The 25978-nt window shown below is 39.9% G+C and overlaps 1 protein-coding gene across 4 annotated transcripts in view; it reads left to right on the top strand.

The window, feature by feature from the left end:
- Positions 1-25978, top strand: part of MALT1 (MALT1 paracaspase) — a 56771-nt gene that overhangs the window by 12085 nt on the left and 18708 nt on the right. The window contains exons 5-8 of one of the 4 annotated variants that reach the window (XM_067464647.1): positions 11130-11162; positions 12411-12437; positions 14303-14338; positions 18845-19048. In XM_067464647.1, coding sequence (XP_067320748.1) covers positions 11130-11162; positions 12411-12437; positions 14303-14338; positions 18845-19048 — 300 coding nt within the window. Of the gene's footprint in view, positions 1-11129; positions 11163-12410; positions 12438-14299; positions 14339-18844; positions 19049-25978 lie in introns of all 4 variants that reach the window. The other 3 variants (XM_067464646.1, XM_060761332.2, XM_060761331.2) reach the window with 3 other exon arrangements.

Below are 25978 nucleotides of genomic sequence, written 5' to 3'. Positions count from 1 at the left end.
CAAGGACGTTGCCCAGGGGATGCCCAGATGTGTTACCATCCTGTGGGAGGCTTCTCTCATGTCCCTGCATGGGAAGCTGGAGCTCACAGACAGGAGCTCACTCTACTCCCCAGGTTTGGCCCACTGACCTTTCAGTCAGAGAGAATTGGCTGTCTGCAAAGAAATTTCCAGATGTTTTACCATCCTGTGGGAGGCTTTTCTCATGTTCCCGCATGCGAAGCTGGAGCTGACAAACAGGAGCTCAATCCCCTCCCTAGTCAGAGAGAATTGGCTGTCTTCAAGGATATTGCCCAGGAGATGCCTGCGTGTTTTATCATTCTGTGGGAGGCTTCTGTCATGTGCCTGCATAGGAGGCTGGAGCCGACAGACCCATTCTCCAGGTTGAAACCACTGACCTTTCGGTCAGCAGTTCAGCTGGCACAAGGGTTTAACCCATTGCGTCACCGGGAACTCCGTGCTGTGATGGTAATGTTTTTGGATCATTGTTGCAGCCTGCTGTTTGTGGCTGTTCCATTTCATAGTTTTTCCTTATTACAAGCATGATTGTCATGGTAATGACCACAGAGCAAGTGTGTACAACTAAGGCTCCTTCTGCACTGCCATATAATCCAGATTATCAAATCAGGTAATCCACATTGTCTGCTTGGAACTGGATTATATGAATCTACACTGCCATATAATCCAGTTCTAAGCAGATAATCAGGATTTCATATAGCAGTGTAGAACAGGCCTAAGAGGAGGAAGGAGGCAATATTTGCCCAAACATCCTCCCAATAGCTTGCACAACGTTGTTGGTTGTAACCAGAAATGGCATCATATCACTTCTAGTTTTGGTCTCTCCCTCCCCCCTTTCTTCTCTTTCCTTTTTGATGATTTGATTGCCCATTTTGCATCAGGTTTAACTATTTGGAGCTTTGGAAAGCTTCAAGGGTCTACAAGAGCTATACTTGGTGGACCTATTTGCCCATTCCACTCAAGAAACCACTGATGATGTCCCAATTATCAGAGGGTACATTTGCTCCAGCTCTTTGTTTTGCAATCCTCCTTGTCTAGGACTATAGAGAGAGGAACCCTCAGTAGCACAATGGGTTTGTTCCGGCAGGACTGCTGACCGACAGGTTAGAGGTTCGAATCCAGGGAGAATGGGTTGAGCTCCTTCTGTAAGCTCCAGTTTCCCATGTGGGGACATGAGAGAATCCTTCCACAAAGATGGTAAAACATCAAAAACATCTGGGCATCCCCTGGGCAACGTCCTTACAGACGGCCAATTCTCTCACACCAGAAGCAGTTTCTCAAGTCACTCTTGACATGAAAAAAACCCTATAGAGAACCCAAATTCAGCTTGAATGCTGGAAGCAATGTTTGGTAGTCCTTATAGAAGACATATTTGGCAGATTTGGCCTTGATACCTGTGACTCCTAGAAACAGGTCTAACTATTCTTCAGTATGACCCTTTTGTTTCTCCAATCTTAGGCTGTTTATATCAGCTTCTTGACCTTAGACTAATGACCCAACAATAACTGATTTCTCCCCAAAGTAAATTATAATAGCAAACACTTCTTTAATAGCAAACACTTCTTTATTAAGGTAGGTTTTTTGGCAACTGGCTGCTGAGGATGAATGTATTAAGATGTTTTAATTGTATTGTTTTAATGTTTGGCGTTTATATTTGTTCTATGGGCCCCGTGGCGGCACAGCAGGTTAAACCGCTGAGTTGCTGAACTTGCTGATGGAAAGGTTGGCAGTTCAAATCTGGGGTGTGGGGTGAGCCCCTTTTATTAGCCCCAGCTTCTGCCAACTTAGCAGTTCAAAAACATGCAAATGTGAGTAGATCAATAGGTACCACCTTGGAGAGAAGGTAATGGCGCTTTATGCAGTCATGCCCAGGAGCCCCTGGTGGCACAGTGGATTAAACCCCTGTGCCGGCAGGACTGAAGACCAACAGGTCGCAGGTTCGAGTCCGGGAGAGTCGGATGAGCTCCCTCTATTAGCTCCAGCTCCTCATGCGGGGACATGAGAGAAGCCTCCCACAAGGATGATAAAACATCAAAATCATCCGGGCATCCCCTGGGCAACATCCTTGCAGACGGCCAATTCTCTCACAACAGGATGCTCCTGACATGACAAAAAAAAATGCAGTCATGCTGGTCACATGACCTTGAAGGTGTCTATGGACAATGCCGGCTCTTCGGCTTAGAAATGGAGATGAGCACTGTAAAGAAGTGTAATCCCACCGAATGTCACCAAAATTTGCAAAGAAGTGTAATCCCACCGAATGTCACCTCAATTGCAAGGAAGTATTATCGCCACAGTAATGGGACCACCAAAACTGTAAGGAACCTCCGACAATGCTAATTAAACTGCCACCATAATGTATAGAGACGCTGGTATTAAAGTCTCTATTAGTCTCTGTTTATGTTGTGAGGTGATTTTGGTAGAGTGGAATGCACCGAACGTAAAATCAATGGAGCTGAGGCAGTTTTTAAAATAACAAAGAGAACAAGTTTATTGTTGAACAAAGCTTATGGTTTCAATATAAAGATGTTCAGCTTGGCATTCACCTGATGGTTACAATATGGAGAGGTTATGCTTGGCATATACTTGATGGTTACAATATGACTTGGTAGAGATACAGTTCAGCCTTTAATGTTACAACTATAAACTCTTGCTGTAGTGAAGGTGTCTTTTATTCAGTGTTCCCTGCTGTGAATATTCTCACTATTTGATCTATACTGGATCAAATAATAGAACTCCAGTCTTCCACCGACTGGCAACCGTACAAAGCCTCTGTTATTTCTTTTTAACTAAAGAAATCTAACAAGGTTTTACCCTTTAGCTCCCTAGCTGAAGAAATATTCACGAACACTAACTAACACTACACTCCTTCACTCCTCAGAGTCTCTTTTCTGACTCTGTTATTCTCTCAGAGTCCCTAACTGACTCTGCTCTCACTCTCAGGGTCTCTTCCTCCTGACTCCAACTTAACTGTCACTTTCAAACCTTTTTCTCTCTAAGCTCCTCCCACCTCCTCTTCGGCCTTGTTTCCATGGCAACATGTCTCTCACAGCTGGGCCGCTCCAGCCTCAGGCAACCAATGTAAAACACAAATACAGATTTAAACACATTATAATAAACACTTCTGTACAAGCACCATCCCCCAGAGTTGGACACAACTAGACTTAATGTCAGGGGAAACCTTTATCTATTTGTTCTATAGCTTACATTTTTTAAATGTCTTTTTTTTGAAAAAATCAGCTTGTGAGTTGCCTGGAGTCCCAGTCTAATTATTGAATTACTTGCTACCAACATTTAAAGCCTTTGAAGAAATCATACTGGAGTATATTGGAATTTGTGGAGGCTGTATCCTGTCTCCATGTCCCATGAAACTTGGCAAGCCCTTTCTATGTGGAAGTCACAATACCATGGATGCCATTTAGGGAAGGAAGACACAGCACACTAAGTGCAGAGAAATTGTGATACACCTAAAAAAATGTAGTACAGATTCCAGGAAGAACTTCTGGCCTGCCCACACACTCTTACTTGCTATTTGCATCTACAGCACTTCCTTTAACAAAACCGGGCAGCTTTGTGAACCAATTGTGTGTTGCCTCACAACTTTTGGAGGAGAAAAGAGAATGAAAATACAAGCTACACAGTGAACTTCCTCAGAATTGAACCCTGTTTTCCACATCAAAATTTAAACAGTAATCATACTTAATTTACTTAGGTGATCTCTCATAGCCCTAGGGATCCTCCAAGTTCAGTGTCTTGGCGGTGGATACATAGGTGACTGTGGAGTCATATTCTTGATCCACATGTTCTCCCGCAGTGAGAACATTGGTTTCCAGATGGAAGGTGGATCCGGTCAGGGTTGGCTTGACATGTCTTCCTCTCAGCACGTTTCTCCCTCTTGCCCTCCATTCATGCCTCTTCAAATTCTGCAGCACTGCTGGTCACAGCTGACCTCCAGTTAGAGCATTCAAGTTCCAGGGCTTCCCAGTTCTCATTGTCTATGCCGCAGTTTTTAAGGTTAGCTTTTAGCCCATCTTTCGATCACTTTTCCTGTCCACCAACATTACATTTCCCATTTTTGAATTCGGAGTATAGTAAGTTCTTTGGGAGATTGTGATTGGGCATTTGGACAACATGGCCAGTCCAGCGGAATTGATGGCATAGGAGCATCGCTTTAATGCTGGTGGTCTTTACTTCTTCCAGCATGCTGACATTTGTCTGCCTTTCTTCTCAAGAGATTTGCAGGATTTTTCAGAGGCAATGTGGATGGAATTGTTCCAGGAATTGAGTGTGGCATCTGTAGGTAGTCCACATTTTGCAGGCATATAGCAGGATTGGGAGGGCAATTATCATAACTCTAAACTTATTGCTCTGAAAATAATGCTTTTTGTGGCTTGCTCCCAGGAACAGCTTTCTGTGACCTTTTGCTTTACTGAAATACGTTAATGCCATGCACTGCCCTCAGTTCTCCTTTTCTGCAGACACCACTCTGTACTTCTAGTTTCACAAGAGTATTTTTGTCTTGTTACTTCTCATTTAATCACAGTCTGGCAATACTACGATTAATTTGTTGGTGTTTCAACAAAAGGCAATTGTTTCATAACTCTTGAGCCAGTGTGGTTTGCATTTTGATAGAATTTCCAACAGCCTAAAATCAATGAGCCATCTCGAAATCTCCAAATGAAGGATATATATTTAATCAGAGGGCCATTAATTATGGTGATGCCCTGTTTGTAAAATTTTAGTGAGGATATTAGCATACAGTTACAGGTTAAAAGGATTGGAAATATTTTGTTTTATGATAGCACCCTATATCCATACAAAATAAAAGGAGAAAAACATCAGTTTGTATTTGGGTTGCTGTGAGTTTTCCGGGCTGTATGGCCATGCTCCAGAAGCATTCTCTCCTGATGTTTTGCCCACATCTATGGCAGGCATCCTCAGAGGTTATAAGTTTGTATTCGCATTGTAAGTTGTGGAAATCATTCCTTTTAGCTTTAAGTTACTATGGCTACACAACAGCAATTTTCTTTTTAAAAAATCTATACTCCCATCCAGCTATTCAAATGTGAACTTGGTAGCCTTGCCTAAATATACTGTGTTCACACTGATACTGATTCATATGTTCATATTTTCTAATATTAAAAACTGTGTTGGTCCTTGTTGTTTTTGATTGTTACTCTTAGTTTAATACTGTGGTTCCCAGCCGTGGGTCCTCCAGGTGTTTTGGATTTCAGCTCCCACAATTCCTAACAGCTGCTAAGATGGCACGGATTTCTGGGAGTTGAAGTCCAAAACACTCAGAGGACCAAAGGTTGGAAACCACTGGTTTAGTGGAAAACATTTCACTTTGGATGGGGATATTTAGATACTATGGTATAAATCCAGTAGCTAATCCCAACCATGAAAAGGCAAAAGTATGATAGCTGGGACCCAATGCCAAGACAGCACAGTGAGTGAGAGACGCAGGTGCAACAGAGTCCTGGCAAGATAGTTCACCAGAAGGGGGGGGACAGAAAGGGGGGACAACAAACAGCCAAGCATAGTGCTTAAGGCTATCCGGATATCATATGCAAACACATTCAAATATGTAACATCTTCGCTTCTCTAATTCTGACCCCTGTCGTGCAACCGGCATTAGATCCCAGCTATTATACTTTTGCCCATGGAAAATCTATTGAAGCTATGGGATCTACATGGCAGTTGGTTTACCATTAGGTAATTGAATCAATGGGTCTACTGAAATTTGGATAAGCAATTGGATTTTGACATCTTTCTTTTTCTGTTTCTGGTTGAAAAAGTTGTAAGTCGGGACCATCATTTTTTGACAAAATCATGAGAAGACGTGATGCACTGGAAAAGACAATAGTGTTTAGCAAAATATACATATATACTCAAGTATGAGCCGTGTTTTTCCAGCCCTTTTTTAGGCTGAAAAAGCCCCCCTTGGCTTATACTTGGGTCAAGTTATTTATTATTTTGCGTTGTTATTATTATTTTATTACATTTATTTTTACTCTATTTACTATTATTATTATTATTATTATTATTATTATTACATTTACATTATTTTACTCTATTATATTTTTATTTTTATTACATTTATTATTTTACTCTATTATTATTAAAATGATATATATACACATTTACATTGAAGAAGGTTAAAATAATGGTTTAATAAGAGTGGGGCAGTCTTACCTTAAATTACAGTTTTATGTAATATTCAAAAATGTTTAGCCTACTGATGCCTCAATTAATTAATGAAATGTCATTGCTATTTTTATTTTTATTTTTGAAATTTACCAGTAGCTGCTGCATTTCCCACCTTCGGCTTATACTTGAGTTAATATGTTTTCCCAGTTTTTTGTGGTAAAATTAGGAGCCTCGGCTTATATTCGGGTTGGCTTATACTTGAGTATATACGGGTAAGTCAGTAGGAAAAAAAGGAAGACCTGGTTGAAGGTGGATAGACTCAAGTCCCTGGAGTCAAGACCCTAGGCCTGTAAGACTTCAGCAAGGCTATTGATAGCAGAGTGACTTAGAAGTCTCTTATTCATAGGACTAGCTGTCCCCTGCCACGTGTTGCTGTGGTCCACATGGGGGTTCTGTGTGGGAGGTTTGGCCCAATTCTATCGTTGATGGGGTTCAGAATGCTCTGTGATTGTAAGTGAACTATAAATCCCAGCAACTTCAACTCCCAAATGTCAAGATTCTGTTTCCCCCAAACTCCACCAGTGTTCACAGTTGGGCATATTGAGTATTCTTGTAGAGTTTGGACCAGATCCATCATTGTTTGAGTCCACAGTGATGTCTGGATGTAGGTGAACTACAACTCCAAAACCAAAGGATACTGACCACCAAACCCTTCCAGTATTTTCTGTTGGTCATGGAGAACTGTGTGCCAAGTTTGGTTCAATTCCATTGTTGGTGGGGTTCAGAATACTCTTTGATTGTAGGTGAACTATAAATCCCAGCAACTACAACTCCCAAATGACAAAATCAATTTTTGAGTGAAGGACATACATTGGGTTGTTAGGTGTGTTGTGACCAAATTTGGTGTCATTTCGGCCAGTGGTTTTTGAGTTATATTAATCCCACAAACTAACATTACATTTTTATTTATATAGATTGTCATTAGTCAAAGTTGATTCGATGAAAGTTAATAACAATAAAGCTTTACTATCAGGCACCAAAGTCAATACTAGCTCTGGATAGCCTTTAACCGTGTTTTCAAAGACACTTTACAACTCTGGATTTACATTTTGGTTTCTTGATTGCAGTTGAAGAAGGAGAAAGGTTAAAGTGGTTAAGTGATTGGGAAACATTACCTTTGCACCAACATTATACGAGAAAGCAGGTTTTGTGAAATGATTTAGAAGCAAATGTCATAGAAGTGCAGTAACTGCCGTAAGAATGAATGACCAAATGTGATTGATCAGGTTATTTGTAGGAACTCAAGGGAGACTCTCTAGCTATTCATATAATATTGTAGCAGAAAGTAGTCAGCATAAATTTTCTGTTTCTAGTATTTCTAATTCCTAATATTTATTGACATCATTGCAGACAATGCAAAGGAGGTATTTAAGTGTCTCCTGTGAAGTCAGCCTATTCATTACATGTGTCAAACGCTGGACCCAGTTTAACCTTGTCTGGTAGTTTTACGTGATCCATAAAAGGAGCGTCTGGGACAGTGAAGAGACCAAAGGGCTCCAAGGCATGCAGTTCATGTTGATGAACCTTAATCCCAAGTTTCTGACAGGATCTGCAGCAAATATAGTGAGTGTCTGGATTGTCTAAATCTTTTCACTGATGCACAATGATGTGATTGACCACAGCAACTGACTTGAAAATGCCTGGCAGTTTCTACTTTCATTGTGTAATTAAACAGTCCACTCTATTTTGCCTGATTCTACAAATGCATAAAATCTTGCTACTGTCTATATTTGCATGAGAACCATGTAAGGGTTTTTAATTATTATTTAATCATGCTATTTATTTCATATCAAAAGCATTGCATAAATTAATATAAAACTGCTAAAAATAGAAGGAGCACAAGTGGCTAAATATCTTCTGACCAAAAACGGGCAACAGTGACCATATTGTCTGTAGCCTCAAACAATTCTTTCTTGGTACATGAGGCAGGACATTGCGAACAAGTATACAGATGCAGAATTGTTTGTTCTGCTCCATAGTCACACAAGGTGGAGGATTCGGTAAAAGTATGATAGCTGGGGCCGAATTCTGGTAGTTCTACGCTGATTCCGCAACATTGGTTGTGAATGAGGAACATGTGTGTGACCATGTAGTAAAGAGAGCAGCCGGAGTGAGACCAGGCAGAATGAGAGACGCAGACAGATTCCTTTACTTCCCTTAAGCACAATCCTCCCATTTATTGTTCTCCTCCTTTCTGCCCCCCTTTCTGTTCCCCCTCCTTTCTGACCTGTGATGGGGTCATTTTCTGTTCCTCTATTCTGAACCACCTTGCTCAAGTAGTGTACCGTTGGGTCCCAGCTATCATACTATCACCGACCTGTTAAATTACTTCACTGTTATCTGTGTCCCTCCTGCATTAACTGAGTTCAGTGGTATCCTGCCACCGTGTTGTGCTATGAGTGCAGTTGTATCCTGCCGCCCCATTGAGCTATTAGCATTGGTGAAGCAGCATTGTGGAATCAGTGTAGTGCTACCAGAAATCGGTCCCAGCTATCATACTTTTACCGAGGATGCTTCTAGGTAGTGCCATTTTGCCAGGTTGTCTTTTGATCTGCCTACTCCACTTCTGAGCCTGTTCAGGGACTTCCAAGTTGTCAATTCTTGGTTTGCCTCTGGTGGCCATCCAATTGGGATTTCCTAGTTTAGCTGCCCAACAGCAACTCTTGGTTTAGCTGCCCAACAGTACGTTAAGAGGAGTGGTGGTGCTCATGAAACTTTTCCTTGATTTGAATCTACTGGGAGGAGGCTGATAGCCATGCAGTGGGTGGCTTTCACAGTGTTCAACCTTATTTCTCTCACAGTTAGCAGCAACTTCCCATGGCACATTGGGGGGGGGGGGGTACCATCTAGCTTGTAGAGTTTATCAACAGGTGTAGGTTTAAGACATCTTGTGATTATTCTGTATGTTTCATTCAATGTTCACCTGCTTCGCATGGGCAGACTTGTGCCAAATAGGGTAGGTAACTGGCAACTGAGTAAGATAAGGTCAGGGTTGATATTCTTATTAATTTTGGGTTTGCACCCCATGCGCTATTAGTAAGTTTCCACAGGATGTTATTGTGTGCAGCTACTTTGTGCTTGGTGTTCATGTAGTGTTTCCTATCATATTTTAGCTGCTCCTTAATTACTTCAATGGATGTCATAAATAACCAGTATTAATCACAAATTTTAAAATTGCTTGTGTTTTATAGATGTATGCATTGACTTTTGATATTCAGGGGTAACCCTTCTCCCTGACATCTTGTTTTTGGGAACAAAAAAATTAATTTGGCACAGAGGATATCTATTAATGTGCCTCCTTGCTCACAGTCTGCCACATCATTAAAATTTATGAGTTAGATTTTCAGATTGAAGAATTTAACTTTCTGGATCAGTGGTTCTCAACCTGTGGGTTCCCAGTTGTTTTGGCCTTCAACTGGCTGGGATTTCTGGGAGTTGTAGGCCAAAGCACTCCGGGATCCACAGGTTGAAAACCACTGTTCTAAAGTCTTAGGTGTTCTGTTTTGCTAGTCTTGAATCTTTGTTCAACTGTATGCCTTAGAACTGATGAAATGATTGAGATGTAAGTAAGTGCTATTAAAATATATTTTGATATTCTTCTAGGGACCCTGTGTGGACACTGAGCATAACAGCACATAGTTGTGCTACATGTATCCTAACTAAGGAAGTACAAGTTGCTTTGACACAAAGTGTAATACAGATGTGGTGTATTATTTTCTGTGCCTCTCAAAAACTGAATCCTCTGAATCCTTTTAGATTTTGCTTCTTGGTGCTAGACACCAGTATAACAGCCACTCTAATTGCTGTCATAATAATATTTCATGGCACGAACCCTCTTCATTGGATAGACTTATGACCTTGCCTGGATTGTTTCACCTCTGTGTTCCTCTGAGCTTACTCATTTCTGAAACAGTCAAGGCTGCCAGAAACATCAGGTGCATATGAAGAACATGACACATTTAAATCTCTACACCACTTATCAGGTTTCTTTGCTTGCTACTGTATATTGAAAGGTAACTTGAAGTCCTAAAAAAGCAGAGGTGCCTGTTTTAGCATTAGAAAAAAATCCAAAATCCATATTGAAATATTGTCAATGGCTTTCATGGCCAGAATCACTGGGTTGTTGTGAGTTTTCTGGGCTGTATGGCCATGTTCCGGAAGCATTCTCTCCTGATATTTCGCCTGCATCTGTGGCGGGCATCCTCAGAGGTTGTAAGTTTGTGAGGATCTCACAACTTCTCAGGATGCCTGTCAGGTGAAACATCAGGAGAGAATGCTTCTGGAACATGGCCATATAGCCCAGAAAACTCACAATAAACCATATTGCAATAATATTATTTCTACAAATGCTGCCTCTAATTTTCTTTATCCAGTTACATGCTGGATAAGGAGAGGAAGAAAAACTTGGAAGTCGTGTAGTCTGCATGTTGTTTTGAGACATAATGTGCTTTACAAAATTTAGAATAAACCTCTCTTCTTGCTTTCCCTATTCAGGGAGCCTAGGAGTAAAACCTACTACAGTTACATGAATTAGTAAGCCACATTTAACAGCCTCTCCACCAGATCTCAGCATAATATGGAAATTCTATTACATAGCATCAGGCTATTTAATCATTTGTGCCTTCTTTTAATTTGATTGTACTTTGCTGAATATGTTGACTATTCGGTAATGAATTGCCATAGCATAGGTTGTCTAATCAGTCCTTAAATCATCGATGAGCATTTTAACTGTGTTGCTTCATCATAATGATGTATGCTGTATAGCTTCTTTGCAACTTGTTCAATCTTTATAAAATGTGAGTAGTGCTCTTATCTCCCATTTGTTTTATAACTTGTCATAAATAAAACCAAAACCTTTATCCCAGCACTCTTTTTAAATTTCCCCCCTCTTTTTGAAATCCAAGGTGGAAAATCTATTGCCGTGGAATGCAGTGAAGGTAAAGTCAAATGCATGTTGTAAAGCTTATTCATGAACCTCGCATGCTGAAAACTTGGGGAATTCTGGTATCTGTTGCTAAAACATAATTCTGTACATGTTGAACTATGTTATATTAAATACTGATGTAATATATTCTCATATTCATGGCTGATGGTGTTGTTTCTTCATAATTTCTTCAAAATTCATCATTGCCTTCACTATAAATCTATATCTGCTTTATATGCATATTGTTTTGAAGAGATTGGCATGAAATGTAACCTTTAATCAGACAGGATCATCAAGTTTGCAGTGCCACCATATTGGGAGGGGTAGCTAATACCTTAGAAGACAGAAGCAGAATTCAAAATGATCTAAACAGATTAGAGAGATGGGCCAAAACTAACAAAATGAGGTTCAACAGAGGCAAATGCAAGATGCTCCACTTAGGCAGAAAAAATGAAATGCAAAGATATAGAATAGGGGACACTTGGCTCAACAGCAGTACAAGTGAAAAAGATCTTGGGAGACCTCATGGACAACAAGTTAAACATGAGCCAACAACATCATGCGGTGGCAAAGAAAGCCAATGGGATTTGGGCCTTCATAAATAGGAGCTTAGTATCTAGATCCAGGAAAGTCATGCTACCCCTCTATTCTGCCTTGGTCAGACCACACCTGGAATCACACTATGTCCAATTCTGGGCACCACAATTGAAGAGAGATGTTGACAAGCTGGAATGTGTCCAGAAGAGGCGACGAATATGATCAAGGGTCTGGAGAACAAGCCCTTTGAGGAACAGCTTTAAGAGCTGAGGATGTTTAGCCTGCAGAAGAGAGTGCTGAGAGGAGACATGATGAGGGCCATGTATAAATATGTGAGGGGAAGTCATAGGGAGGAGGGAGCATGCTTGTTTTCTTCTGCCATGGAGACTAAGACACAGAACAATGGCTTCAAACCACAGTTAGGAAGAACTCCCTAAATGTGAGAGATGTTCAGCAGTGGAACTCTCTGCCCCAGAGTGTGGTGGCGTCTCTTTCTTTCAAGGCTTTTAAACCAAGGCTGGATGGCCATCTGCCAGGGGTGCTTTAAATGTGATTTTCCTGCTTCTTGGAAGGGGGTTGGACTGGATGGCCCATGACTCTATGATTCTATCTTCCTTCAGTTTTTAGTTTGCTGTAAGATCTAACAAAATCCTGCTCACAGACATAAAAATGTTTTAATGTTTACCAAATGCATGTGTACTAATCCTTCTGTATTCTGTTTCAGAGGACTTGAGCTGTTTAGGAAAGCCTGGTAAGTATATCATGTTTTCTAATTGTGCTTTATGGATATTAAGTGCTACAAGATAATTTAGTATCTTAGCTGCTGCTGAAACAATTTGCTTCCATTTTTATTGTTTTCAATTAACATCTCCAACAGTTCCAAGTGTGCCAGCTATTTTCAAAGCAGTTTTGTATACCATCTGCATGTTTTCATTAAGAATGACCTGTACTTTTTTAGGTATTGTGGAAACATCAAATTAAAAGCACTTGAGAGGTAAAAAGAAACAGGCCAGACAGCTGAATTTATGTCCTGTCATTTCTGTGCCACTTATTGTCAGGCCAAACATATCATTTAATCACAAGGCTATCCAGAAGATAATTTGGAAAGATGGTACGACATCGAATTATCCTTTAGCTTTCATGGCATCATAAAGTGGATCTGAATAACCAAATGCAAAATAGGTGTCTATGATGTAAGCCATCTGTGATATAAACCATCAGGTGTTCAGTAATTCCATGGTATCAGATAATGATTCCATGCAGGATTGTGCCAAGCATTTTAGTTCCCAAAATGGCTGTTTAAAAGTCATGTCAAACCTTCTGTGCTACAGAAGTACATACTTGCTTTTTTGCCAAGTGCTACTGTAGCTTCCAAAATATTCGAAGATATTATGTATAATCGGGCTTCCACAACCTGGTGCCCTCTAGATATGTTTGCTGGGCCTGATGAGAATTATAGTTCAGTGCATCAGGAGAATACCAGATTGCAGAAAGCTGATAAATTGCTGTGCTTCGTGGATCGTTGTGAAAGTAATAAGTATTGCTTGCCGGAGCATGTTTTTATTGGTGCCTTGAAATTGCAAGGAGTGCAGTTACAAAAAAAGCCACTCTCATAGAGCAAAAAGATTGGCTTCTGGTGTTTTTTTTTAAAGACACCATGTTTCCCATCGTTGAAAAAGTGGTCAATTATATATATGATAGCTACATGTGACATGTAAAGGTAAAAGTTTCCCCTTGACATTAAGTCCAGTCATACCCGACTCTGGGGGGTAGTGCTCATCTCCATTTTTAAGCCGAAGAGCCAGTGTTGTCCATAGGCACCTCCAAGGCCGGCATGACTGCATTGAGCATCGTTATCTTCCCGCTGAAGGGGTACCTATTGATCTACTCACATTTGCATGTTTTCCAGCTGTTAGATTGGCAGAAGCTGGGTCTAACAGCAGGAGCTCACCCTGGTACCTGGATTCGAACCGCCAAACTTTCAGTCAGCAAGTTCTGCAGCTTAGTGGTTTAATTTGCTGCACCACTGGGGGCTCCATGTGACATGTGCTGTGATATTATTGCTAATTTGATACAGTAATATTATGTGCCTTTTCGTGACTAGTGTCCATCAAAGTGAATGGTGTGTAGCTAATCCATTGGTACTTTATATGATGCCTTATATGAAGTTTTTGGCACAACAACAGGATAAATGTAATCAAAAAGTGGAGATGGGAAAGGCTATGGCAGATCTGATCAATTCTACCTTGTAGATACTTCCCACTTGTCTAGTGACTTAATGGATGTAGAAATGGGTGAGGAGGCTCACTATTTTAGAGTATTTGTATAACAATTATATCCTGAAAAATAGGTAGATGTAGGAGGACAGTATGTTGCATGCTCTCAGGATTAAAGCCTACTTCATTTCCAATTGTATTTGCAATTGGAAAGTGAAATGTCCTCCTCTATAAAAATGCATCTTAAATCCATGTTGTAGGCGAATAAGGAATCCAAAGACATTTAACGTATAAACAAAAGTTGGAGGCTCCAAGTTGAAGAACACCTTAATGTTTTCAGTGTTTGTAAATTATTCTGAGAATATGCACTCCAAACTTATTCTTTCTGTTGCTAAAGCAGATCTTACAGAAAAACAGTCAACTGAAAGGCAATCTGGTAAGTGATTTGATGCTTCCCTGGAAACACAGGTACAATCTAGAAAAAAAGGGGGGGGAGTAAAACCAAGTTGTCTTTGAAATCAATAGGTTTCAAAACTTAACTGTGTATTTTATTCAATAAGGGTTTTATTTGGATTTCTCTTTTTTATTTGAATTGAATTGAATATATTTTGAAGCTAGAGGGAAAACATGTACCATGGTTTTTTTTCCTTCATCAATCATCCTTTAGTGCCAGAGTTCCATGTCTTTTTATAGCTGACGTTATGGACAACATCCTCACTCAGATTTCTATTGAAGCCCATTGCCTTTGTGATGCTGAAATAATAATAGTTCCCCTGTTCTTTGCATTTCTTTCCCTTTTCACCATTTTGCACCTGTATGTGAGAACTTGCTGAACAGCAGTAACATCTTCTCCAAGGGTACAAAGCTGTAATCATGATCTTAGAATACTTTTGCTCCCCTGAGCAATACATTCAAGCCCTAAGAGGAGCAGCTTAAAGAGTTGGTCATGTTTAGTCTGCAGAAGAGAAGGCTGAGAGGAGACATTATGACCATTTATAAAGATGTGAGGGGAATTCATAGGGAGGAGGAAGCAAGCTTGTTTTCTGCTGCCCTGGAGACTAGGACATGGAGCAATGGCTGCGAACTACAGGAAAGGAGATTCCACCTGAATATGAGTAAGAACTTCCTGACTGTGAGAGCTGTTCAGCAGTGGAACTCTCTGCCCCAGAGAGTGATGGAGGCTCATTCTTTGGAGGCTTTTAAACAGAGGCTGGATGGCCATCTGCTGGGGTTGCTTTGAATGCAATTTTCTTGCAAGGGGTTGGACTGGATGGCCCATGAGGTCTCTTCTAACTCTATGATTCTATGATTATCTTAGCATGATTTTTTGAAGATGTCACAAGTATTGTAAAAGCTTGAACTTGGCATTGAATATGCAAATGGACATTTATTGCTTTCCCTAAATGGGAGAATGTCTCAATTACATAGACAAGGTTAATTTACTTTTTAAAAAAAAAATTCCCCAGCATGCGTTTTGTCCTTATGTAGGGGTTGCTTGAACCCATTCTGGGAAAGGTTGCACTGGAACCAGATCCTTTCTTTGGCAAAGAACATTCTTTATAAAAGGGATTAAAGTATAGACCAAAACAACAAAAGGTCAGTACATTCTGACAGCATAGCAAAATGTAAGCCATTTGCCTGACAGGGTTTCCATGCTGCGTGAAAGGTCAATGCAGTGTGAAGTATATCACGCTTATTGCTAGGCTGCTTCAGTTATGCTAAGTAGCTTTATTCCTACAGTGGAAAGTAACTGTCTCCATTTGCTTCAACATGGAAAATATCAGAATCTTCTTAATTTTTTTAAAAAAATCTGTTAAACAAATGTTTAACAGTTTAGCATGGCCTAATTCACTCTGCAGGTGAATTGATTATTGACTTTGGATACCAGGCCCATAACCATTGTGCCAAAGCCTTGTTGTTAGCACTGTCATTCTCACTCAGTCACTTTTATGATCTGCAAGAAAAGACATAAGAGTGTTAACTTAATCATAGAGTGCCGCCTTCAGCTGAGGTTGAACAGAAATGAACAACATAAGCACAAACTATACAATGACATTGCACAGAGTATAAAAGAAGTAAAATGTGAGCTATCATGTATTTTTTTTTTCATGTCAGGAGCGACTTGAGAAACAGCAAGTCACTTCTGGTGTGAGAGAACTGGCTGTCAGCAAGGCCGTTCCCCAGGGGACACCTAGATGCCTTACCATCTTGTGGGAGGCTTCTCTCATATCCTGCAGGGGAAGCTGGAGCTGACATATGGAAGCTCACCTCGCTCCCCGGATTCAAACTGCCAGTCTTTTGGTCAGCAGTCCTGCCGACACAAGGGTTTAACCCACTGGACCATAAAATATTGCTCGACTACATCATATCAGACTAGTAGGAGCAGCTTTATTTATTTATTTATCGTGTCAGGAGCAACCAGACAGTTGTATTACATTTTTAACAAAACAAACAAACGAACAGTCAAAACACAAAGTTTGCAAGCTTGGTAGTTGATTAAATGTCCTTTGACCAGTATCTGGCCACTTGGAGTGCCTCTGGTGTTGCCGCAAGGAGGTCCTCCATTGTGCATGTAACAGGGCTCAAGTTGCATTTTAGCAGGTGGTCAGTGGTTTGCTCTCCTCCAGACTTTAGGATGCTAAGAGTCTAGGACTTTGTACAAATACTGTTATTATTTATGTATTTATTTATCTATACCCCGCCTTTCTCCCTGTGGGGACTCAAGGTTACTAGCAACCACACAGTTTTATCACCATTTAAAACAATGCAAAAACAAAAATTATAAAAAAATAATACTGTGTGGGGTAGGTTAAAATACAATTAAAATACAATAAATACAATTAAAATGCATTTTAAAACATACAATAGCACTGTACTAAGAGCAGAGAAATAAAATGTTAGGAAGAAGCTACATGTTGAAATTTGGCTCAGGACTGACAAGGTAAAGTTAAAGGTTTCCCCTTGACTTTAAGTCTTGGCATGTCTGAATGGTGGGTGGTGCTCATCTTAATTTCTAAGCCAAAGAGCAGCCGTTGTCCGTAGACACCTCCAAGGCTATGTGGCTGGCATGACTGTATGGAGCACCATTACCTTCCCACCAAAGTGGAACCTATTGATCTACTCACATTTGCATGTTTTTGAACTGCTAGGTTGAAAGAAGCTAGGACTAACAGCGGAAGCTCACCTTGGTCCCTGGATTTGAACCACCAACCTTTTGGTCATCAAGTTCAGCAGTTTAGCAGTTTAACTCGTTGCACCACCAGGTGCTGACAAAACCGTCCCCAAATATACAACAAAAATTTAGTATAATACTGTATTGAATATATTAGTAATATATTAGTAAATTTTTTCATTTGCCATAATATACTGTCCTCTGAATACTGTTCTAAATTACAAGCTTATTCTGCAAGGCAGTGTTGTGTAGTGGTTAGTGTGATGGACGGACTCTTTGAGACCATACTTATCATTCATTCCCAACCATGGAAACCCACATGATGCTCTTTGACAAGTCAAATTCTCTCAAATGTAAAGGCAGGCAATGACAAACCTCTTCCGAAAAGAGCTTGTCCATATGACATTATAGTAGGATCTCCATAAGTTGAAGTCAATTTGAAGACACAAAGAATAACACAAAATGCCCCAAAGCATAAAAATACCTTAACTAAATATCTAAAAGTTGACTCCAAGCAAAGCCTTTTACAGAAACATGTATGAGCAGGTTTTGACATCTGTATTTATCATGTCAGAATCTAGAATTCTCCTATATCTATCAAATATTTCTTTACGAAAATATGACCTCTCTAATCAAAAGTGGAGCTTAGAGTTTGGCGTTTGGGTTTATGATCTTGGTAAATCAAGCAAGAATCCGTCCATAGTATTTTTTCAATGACAAGACAGATTGGAAGCATTACTCATAGTGTATTTTCTTTATGGCAGTTTTCAGGTTGGTTTACCAATTTATGCTTTCTCTTGGGATAGAGTCAACAGAAAGGCATTATACTGTCAATGTAAATAGGTGTGAATTAATGATCCTCTGTTGTACTAAATCCACAGACAGGTGGCCATAGAAAACCTGAGAGTGTAATATCATTTGTAACTGTCTCTCTAAAATGACTTTCATTGTGATGATGCTTGACAGATTGTATTTCATCTGTAAATGATCTGTTTATTTCTAAAGCAGTGTGCATGAGCAGTAAATTCAGTCCAGGCCAAAGAGATCAGTGCAAGAAAATTCCAGGAAAAGTGTTAACAAGAACAATAATTCAAATACACAGGCATCTCTTTATTTATCTGGATCTGGATTATTGTATGTGTATTTATTTGTCGTGTCAGTACAACCAGTCAAATTATATTACATTTCTAACAGAACAAAGCAAACAAACAGACAAAATACAAAATTTGTGAGTTTGGTAGTTGATTAAATGTCCTTTGACCAGTATCTGGCCACTTTCAGTGCTTCTGGTGTTGCTGCAAGAAGGTCTTCTATTGTGCATGTGGCAGGGCTCAGGTGGCATTGCAGCAGGTGGTCAGTGGTTTGCTCTTCTCCGCACTCACATGTCGAGGATTCCACTTTGTAGCCCGATTTCTGAAGGTTGGCTCTGCATCTCGTGGTGCCGGAGCGCAGTCTGTTCAGTGCCTTCCAAGTCGCTCATTGGTTGAGGTTCTGGGTTTGAGCCTGCCACTTTTGGACTCTCGCTTGCTGAGGTGTACCAGCGAGTGTCTCTGTAGATCTTAGAAAACTATTTCTAGATTTAAGTCATTGATGTGCTGGCTGATACCCAAACAGGGGATGAGCTGGAGATGTCTCTGCCTTGGTCCTTTCACTATTGGCTGCTACTTCCCAGCGGATGTCAGGTGGTGCAATACCGGCTAAGCAGTGTAATTGTATGTGTGATTTGTTTTGTATACACTGTCAAAATGCTGTCCTTTCTTGACTTTCCAGCTGTGGACAAAGTAGCCCTGCTGATGGGCAACATGAGTTATCGCAATCATCCCAAGCTCAAAGCTCCATTGGTGGATGTTTATGAACTAACCAACTTGCTTCGGCAGCTAGACTTCAAAGTAGTTTCCGTGCTGGATCTTACTGAACCTGAGATGAGAAATGCAGTAAATGAGTTCTTATTGCTTCTGGACAAAGGAGTGTACGGTAAGAAGAGCAGTTGCCTTCTATTCATCAGAATGTAAACTGATAATTTTCATGCAGCCAGGTCAACATTTGTGTTGCCCCATTTTAAAACATTTTAATATTTATAATATTTCTCTAAATGAATAGTTCTCAAACTGTGGATCCCCAGATATTTTGGCCTGCAACTCCCAGAAATCCTAATAGCTGATAAAATGGCTGGGATTTCTAGGAGTTGTAGGCCAAAACACCTGAGGACCCACAGATTGAGAATCACTGCCTAAATAAATGAGCATCTCAGCCATAGTGTATAGCTCTGCTACATATCTGTGTAGTTGTGCAAAGTGAGAGGATTAGATGGAAATGCAACCTATGTGGAGTAGTGAGCAATAAGAAAGGTTGATTGGGCTGGGATTCATTTTCCTGCCTAGTATAGGGAAATGGGGGGGGGGGGGGGAGAAGAAAGTCTTAGAAGGAAGGTATATCCTTTAATTGATTAGAAGATTCCAGCCCAGTCTACCTGTTTGAACGTGTCTCCCATTACAAACCATCATCTAGGGAGGCCTTGGTCTCAGTCCCACCGCCATCACAGTCGTGTTTGGTGGGGACGAAAGACAAGGCCTTCTCCGTGGTGGCCCCTCAGCTGTGGAACTCCCTCCCTAATGAGATCAGATCCGCTCCCTCCCTCTTGACCTTCCGGAAGAAACGTAAATCCTGGCTGTGGGATCAAGCGTTTGCAGGATAGACTGATTTGCTGGGAAAGATAATGTTTTTAGTGGACTGATTAGGATGATGATTTGAACAGGCAGACTGTTTTTAATGTTCATAACTGTTTCTAATTCTGCAAATTGTATTGTATGTTATGTTTTATATGGTGTGGGCATCGAATAGTGCCTGTTGGTAGCCATCCTGAGTCCCTCTTTGGAGATGAGAAGGACGGGATATAAATGTCCCAAATAAATAAATAAATAAGATGGGTTCCCCAACCAAAGACCTGCAGGCCAGATGCAGCCCTCCAAGGTCATTTACCCAGCCCCTGTCCTAAACCATTTTGTTGTTCATTTGTTCAGTCATTTCCAACTCTTCGTTACCTCATGGGCCAGCCCACGCCAGAGCTCTCTGTCGGCTGTCACCACTTCCAGCTCCTTCAGAGTCAAGCCAGTCACTTCAGGGATGCCATCCATCCATTTTGCCCTTGGTCGGCCCCTCTTCCTTTTTCCCCAGCATAATTGTCTTCTCTAAGCTTTCCTTTCTTCTCATGATGTGGCCAAAGTACTTCAACTTTGTCTCTAATATCCTTCCCTCCAATGAGCAATTTGGCTTTATTTCCTGAAGTATGAACTGGTTGGATCTTCTCGCAGTCCAAGGCACTCTCAGAACTTTCCTCCAGCACCTTTTTACTCAATCCCTTTACTCTTTGGAGCAAAGGTTTGCCCTCAAACTATACAGAACCCCCTCCTCCTAAACAGTGAAATCATAAAAATAATCCTACCTTACACCTACAATCCCCCCAGAACCTTCTCAGAATGGAAACAGGTAAATGACACAATGCCATTTTCCATTGCTGTTTTGAAAGGATTTTACATTTTGACTTGCTGTGGAGTTGAATAGCAGAGTGGGTCTGGGTGGAAATTTGGTCCTTGGTGTCCACCTCCTTTAACAAAAGGTTCCTAGAAACTCCTGTGTGCAAAGACATGCTCAGTGGGTTGCTGTGAGTTTTCTGGGCTCTATGGCCATGTTCCAGAAACATTCTCTCCTGATGTTTCTCCCAAATCTATGGCAGGCATCCTCTGAGGTTATTAGGTCTGTTGGAAACTAGGCAAGTGGGGTTTATATATCTGTGGATTGTCCAGAGTAGGAGAAAGAACTCTTGTCTGTTTGAGGCAAGAGTGAATGTTGCAACTGGCCACTTTGATTGGCATTATAAAGCCTTGCAACCTCAAAGCCTGACCCAGCTGCTGATTTTCCTTTCCCTATGTGTTATTTGTCTTCTACTTCAAAAGTTAAAAAGTTTTTTGCCTTGATTCCCAGTAGTGTTTACTTTTCATGGAAGATCTAATGGCTATCTATGAGGTGGGATGACCCCTACAGCAGGTTACTGAGGTCAGGCAATGTTTTAATTGGATGTGTCTGCAACAGGTGCCAGGGGAAGGTGAAGTGATTGCATGGTGTGACTTCTTTCATTGATCAGATATGTGGTGCTTGATGCATCCAGGGCTGGCCGGCCTGACTTTCAACATGCCCTTCGCCCTCGGTGTGCCTGATCCAAGGGTCACAATGACAGGAAGATTTATTGCGGCACTAAACACTGCGACAGACTTTCTGACGGCAGGATACTTTGCCACCCCCTTTTCTTAGTGGAAGTCGGATGGCAAATTTGAGTCGGTCACAGCTGTATATTTGCTGCTGGTCTGTGTAAAGTATGTGGCATTTGCTTCAGTTTTATTGATTTCTTCTGCTGCTACCCTACTCCCACAGGTTTAAATATCTTTGAATTTCAGATGGCAACACAGCCATATTTGCTGCCATGAGTTTTCAAAACATCTTCAAAAAACTGCTGCCAATTTATCCTGAGAATGTCTGACATAATATTTTTATTGCTTCTCATAAAGTCAGAGTTAATTTGTTTTCTCATAAGCACCAGTTCTCTTGCAGCTATGGTAAGGGCATGATAATGACTAGGTTACATGTTTTACAGTTGATACCTAGTTTCCTATGGATAGATAGGCAGAGACATAGACTCAGTAGGTTTCAGTTGCTTGTTATATTGCTCAGTAGGATAACACAGGCTGAGAAACGAGCTCAGAAAGTTTACTTCTCTGGACGGTAATTCCCAGAATTGCCTTCCATTTAAGTATTCTGGGATTTATAAACTAAAAAAGTAACATGTCCAAGTTCTAGCTGAGGAATTCCAATAGAAGAAAGCATTGGAGCAGATTTCCTTGATCTGATTCCTTCCAGATGTATTGTACTACGTCTCCTTCATTGCCAGCTTGCGTTGCTTGAGAGAAGAGTTTTGCAGATACCATGGGCTGCTAAAAAGACAAATAAATGGTTCCTAGAACACATCATACCTGAACTCTCCCTATAAACCAAGATGACTAAACTGAGGCTATCCTACTTAGCCATATTATGGGATGAATCACAAGAAAAGGCAATAAATGGTTGCTGGAGGGCAGTAGGAAAACAGGAAGATCTGTCAGCAGAGTTGTAATTTCAAAATAAAAAATAACAATTCTTCAGCAGAAGCTTGCTTTATTAAAGCTTCATAGTGGAAACTCAGAAAACAAACATCAGACCCTTAAACAAAAAACCTCCAACCAAGACCAAGATCCAGACCAAGACCCAGAGACCGCAGGCAGATGCAAACCATTATAACAAACAGTAATTAGATCCACCTGCACCCAATTGACCAAACCCAAACCACAAGCATTTCAGCAATTAAAGGCACAAACTTACTTACACAAATATAACCAAATACATACAATGAACAATATAATTTTGCACATTTTACAATACTTCTAACACTCCTCCACAAAATTATATTAGTTCATATTTATACATTCATAAATTCAATTTTTCACAAAATTGGTTATGTTTTTCACAAGTAAGAGGTTTCGTCAAAATATCTGCAACATTTTCAACTGAAGGAACATAATTTAGAACAATTCTTTTGTCCTTAACAAATTGTTGCACATTTGAATATCTAACATTAATGTATCTAGACTTCGCTTTCATATTTTGATTTTTACACAAAGCGATGCAAGTTTGAGAATCAACAAAAACTTGTATTGGCAGTTCTAAATCAATGTTCAGACTTTTAATCAAAGATTCTAGCCATTCTGCTGATGACAAAGCATCAGACAACGCTGAGAATTCAGCTTCTCCAGTACTTAATGCTACAATGTTCTGTTTTCTGCTTTTCCAGCATACTGGTGTATTTGCATATTTTATTACAAATCCAGTAACAGATTTATTTTCCTTTAGATTTGCGAAAGAACTATCGCAATGTATTTCTAAAGACTTTTTGTCATCTGGACAAATTCTGAAAACTTTTTCAGCAGTTTGTTTTAAATATCTCAGAACTCTTTTTACTCCAGCCCAGTCTGTATGTGAGGGATTTTGAATCCTTTGACTTAGGATACCAACAGAAAAAGAAATGTCAGGTCTTGTGTTGTTTGCAATGTACAATAAAGAGCCAATAACTGAACGATAAATGAAATTGTTATCAAACACTTCTCCATCTACATGTTGTAAAAACTGAAGAGCCATGGGTGTATTAACAGTGTTTGCATTTTCCATTCTGGTTCTTCTCAAAAGATCATAAATCTTGTCAGTTTGGTTTAATTCAAAACCACTTTCATTTCTGGCAATATTTATGCCAAGATATCTACTAACATCTCCAAGATTTTTGATTTTCAATACTTTGCTTAAATTCTGAAAAACTTCCTGAATGTTTTCCTCAGATCCAATACATAACACATCATCCACATAAATTACAATAAACATTTGTGTGTCTCCACTTCCTTTTGAGTACAAACAAGGATCAAAACTATTGGCAACAAAATTCAACTTTGTCAACACTTTGTCTAAATGTAGGTTCCAATTACGTGCACTTTGTTTAAGACCATAAAGACTTTTCTTAAGAAGATAAGTCCCTTCAGGAAGGTCAGATTCAAAACCTGGGATAGCAGATATATAAACTTTCTCCTCCAAGTCTGCATGAAGATACGCAGTATTCACATCAAAATGTTTGACTTTTAAATTCCTATTACTGGCAATTGCAAGGGCTATTTTTAGTGCTTCCCCAGACACTGTGGGGCTAAATATCTCATTAAAATTTTCTCCATATATCTGTTCAAAACCTCTAGCAACTAACCTGGCTTTGTACAAAAAACCACCATCCTTTGTTTGTTTACGTCTATAAACCCAACGACAACTTAGAACCTTTACATTGTCAACTGTTTTAGACTTCTCCATGACTTGCAAATCTTTCAAAGAATCAAATTCACTTTGCATTGCTTTTAACCAAAGATTTCTCTCAGTCTCATCTCTTTTCAACATCTCTTTATAACTTTGAGGTTCAGACCAGTCATGTTCTTGTATTTTCACAACTTCACAATGGTATCTCTTTGGAGGAATACCCTTAGTTGTCCTAGAACTGCGTCTAGGAATGGTCCTAGTACTATCTCCTCCATCAGTCTCATCAGTTTCTGAATTACTAGAGCTAGTACTTTCTGAATTAGAAGATTCAGCTTCAGCTTTTCTCTTCTGAGGTTCTGTCCTTTTAATTACAGGACTACTGCCTTGTAACTGACTAGAAACAGATTCTTGCTTCACTTGCACTTGTGTTCCAAACTGTGTATCTTGAGATGTGCTTGGTTGTATATTTTGCTGTGCAGTCTGTTGTGAAACTGATTGCACTTGTGTAGCAGGCCGCTGTGAAACTTGCTGTGTAGTTGGCTGTGTGGTTAGTGGTGTGTGCATTTGAGTAGTATTGAAAGGCAGAAACACTTCCTTATTTGAATGAATCCTTTCCCAACCACTGTGTTGTTGGAACTTCACATTTTTAGAAACTAACACCCTATTATTACCACACCAAAATCTCCAACCTTTTGACTCAGAAGCAGGGCCTAGATATTTCAATTTCTTCCAAATAGAATCCTTTTTATGTCTTTGTTGAGAAGGAATTAAGACATATGAGTCACTTCCAAAAACTCTGATTGAACTCAAATCAGGAGTTTTTCCAAAAAACAACACATAAGGAATACTATTGACACTTTTGCAAAAAGAACGATTGAGCACAAAGGTGGCGTTTGCCACGGCTTCAGCCCACAATCCATCAGATAAACTAGCATCTCTTAACATTTTTCTAGCCACAACCTTTACAACACCTATCCATCTTTCTGCAACCCCATTTTCACTGGGTGAGTAAGGATTTGTTAACCTGTGAACTATGCCAAACTTTTCAAGCAAATTTTGCATTTGTTTGGACATAAACTCAGCACCACGATCACTCTGAAAAGCTTGTACTGGGTACCCAGGAAACTGTGTTTGCATTAGCTTCAGCCAAGCAGAAATTTTTTGAAAAACTTCACCTTTAGTTCTTAGAAAGAAGGTGAACTTCAACCGTGAAAAATCATCTACCAAAATCAAAAAATATTTTGATCCACCTACAGAAGTAGGATGAGGACCAGATACATCAATATGGACAAGCTCTAAGATCCTTTTTGAAACTCTAGCACTGTATTTTGCTATAGGAGCTTTCTTAAGATTTTCTGCTGCACAAATTTCACAATCAAGAAAATTCTTACATCCTTGAATAGGAATCTCACACAACTCAGCTGTCTGTCTTAGATACTGCCATGACAAATGACCCATTTTCCTGTGAAATTCATGAATACATTTGTCGTGTAATGGCCTGGGATTATCAGGTATCTGCTTAATGCAAGCAGACACATTTGTAGCAGACTTTAAAACAAAAAATCCTTTTTCTTGTCTCAGGTGCACTTCATTACCTTGAAGATCAATTAGCATAGACTTTTCTTTCTTTAAAGACACCTCAAAACCTTCATCCAAAAGTTTGTTGACACTGAGAATATTATACATTATTTCTGGTACATAGTACACATTCTCAAGAGTACATTTCAGACTGTCAATATAAAGATCACCACAAGAAAATACTTTAACTTTTCTATCATCTGCCAAAGAAATAAAGTTTATATCAGAGTCTCTCACATTTGTCAACAGTTCTATAGTTTTTACCAAATGCTGAGAACAGCCTGAGTCAATAATGAAAGAGTTCATTGTATCCTTCTTAGAGGTCACCAGGAAAGCATGCTGTAAGTCCTTTGAAGAACTAGGTCTCTCCACTTGCTTGTTTCTCCATTGTCCTGGATTCTGTTTGCAATTCTTAGCATAATGCCCTTTCTTTTTACATTTAAAGCACACAAT

The sequence above is a fragment of the Anolis sagrei genome, chromosome 2 (assembly GCF_037176765.1).
Source record: "Anolis sagrei isolate rAnoSag1 chromosome 2, rAnoSag1.mat, whole genome shotgun sequence".
Taxonomy (NCBI): Eukaryota; Metazoa; Chordata; class Lepidosauria; order Squamata; family Dactyloidae; genus Anolis; species Anolis sagrei.
This window is presented reverse-complemented; position numbering and strand designations above follow the sequence as displayed.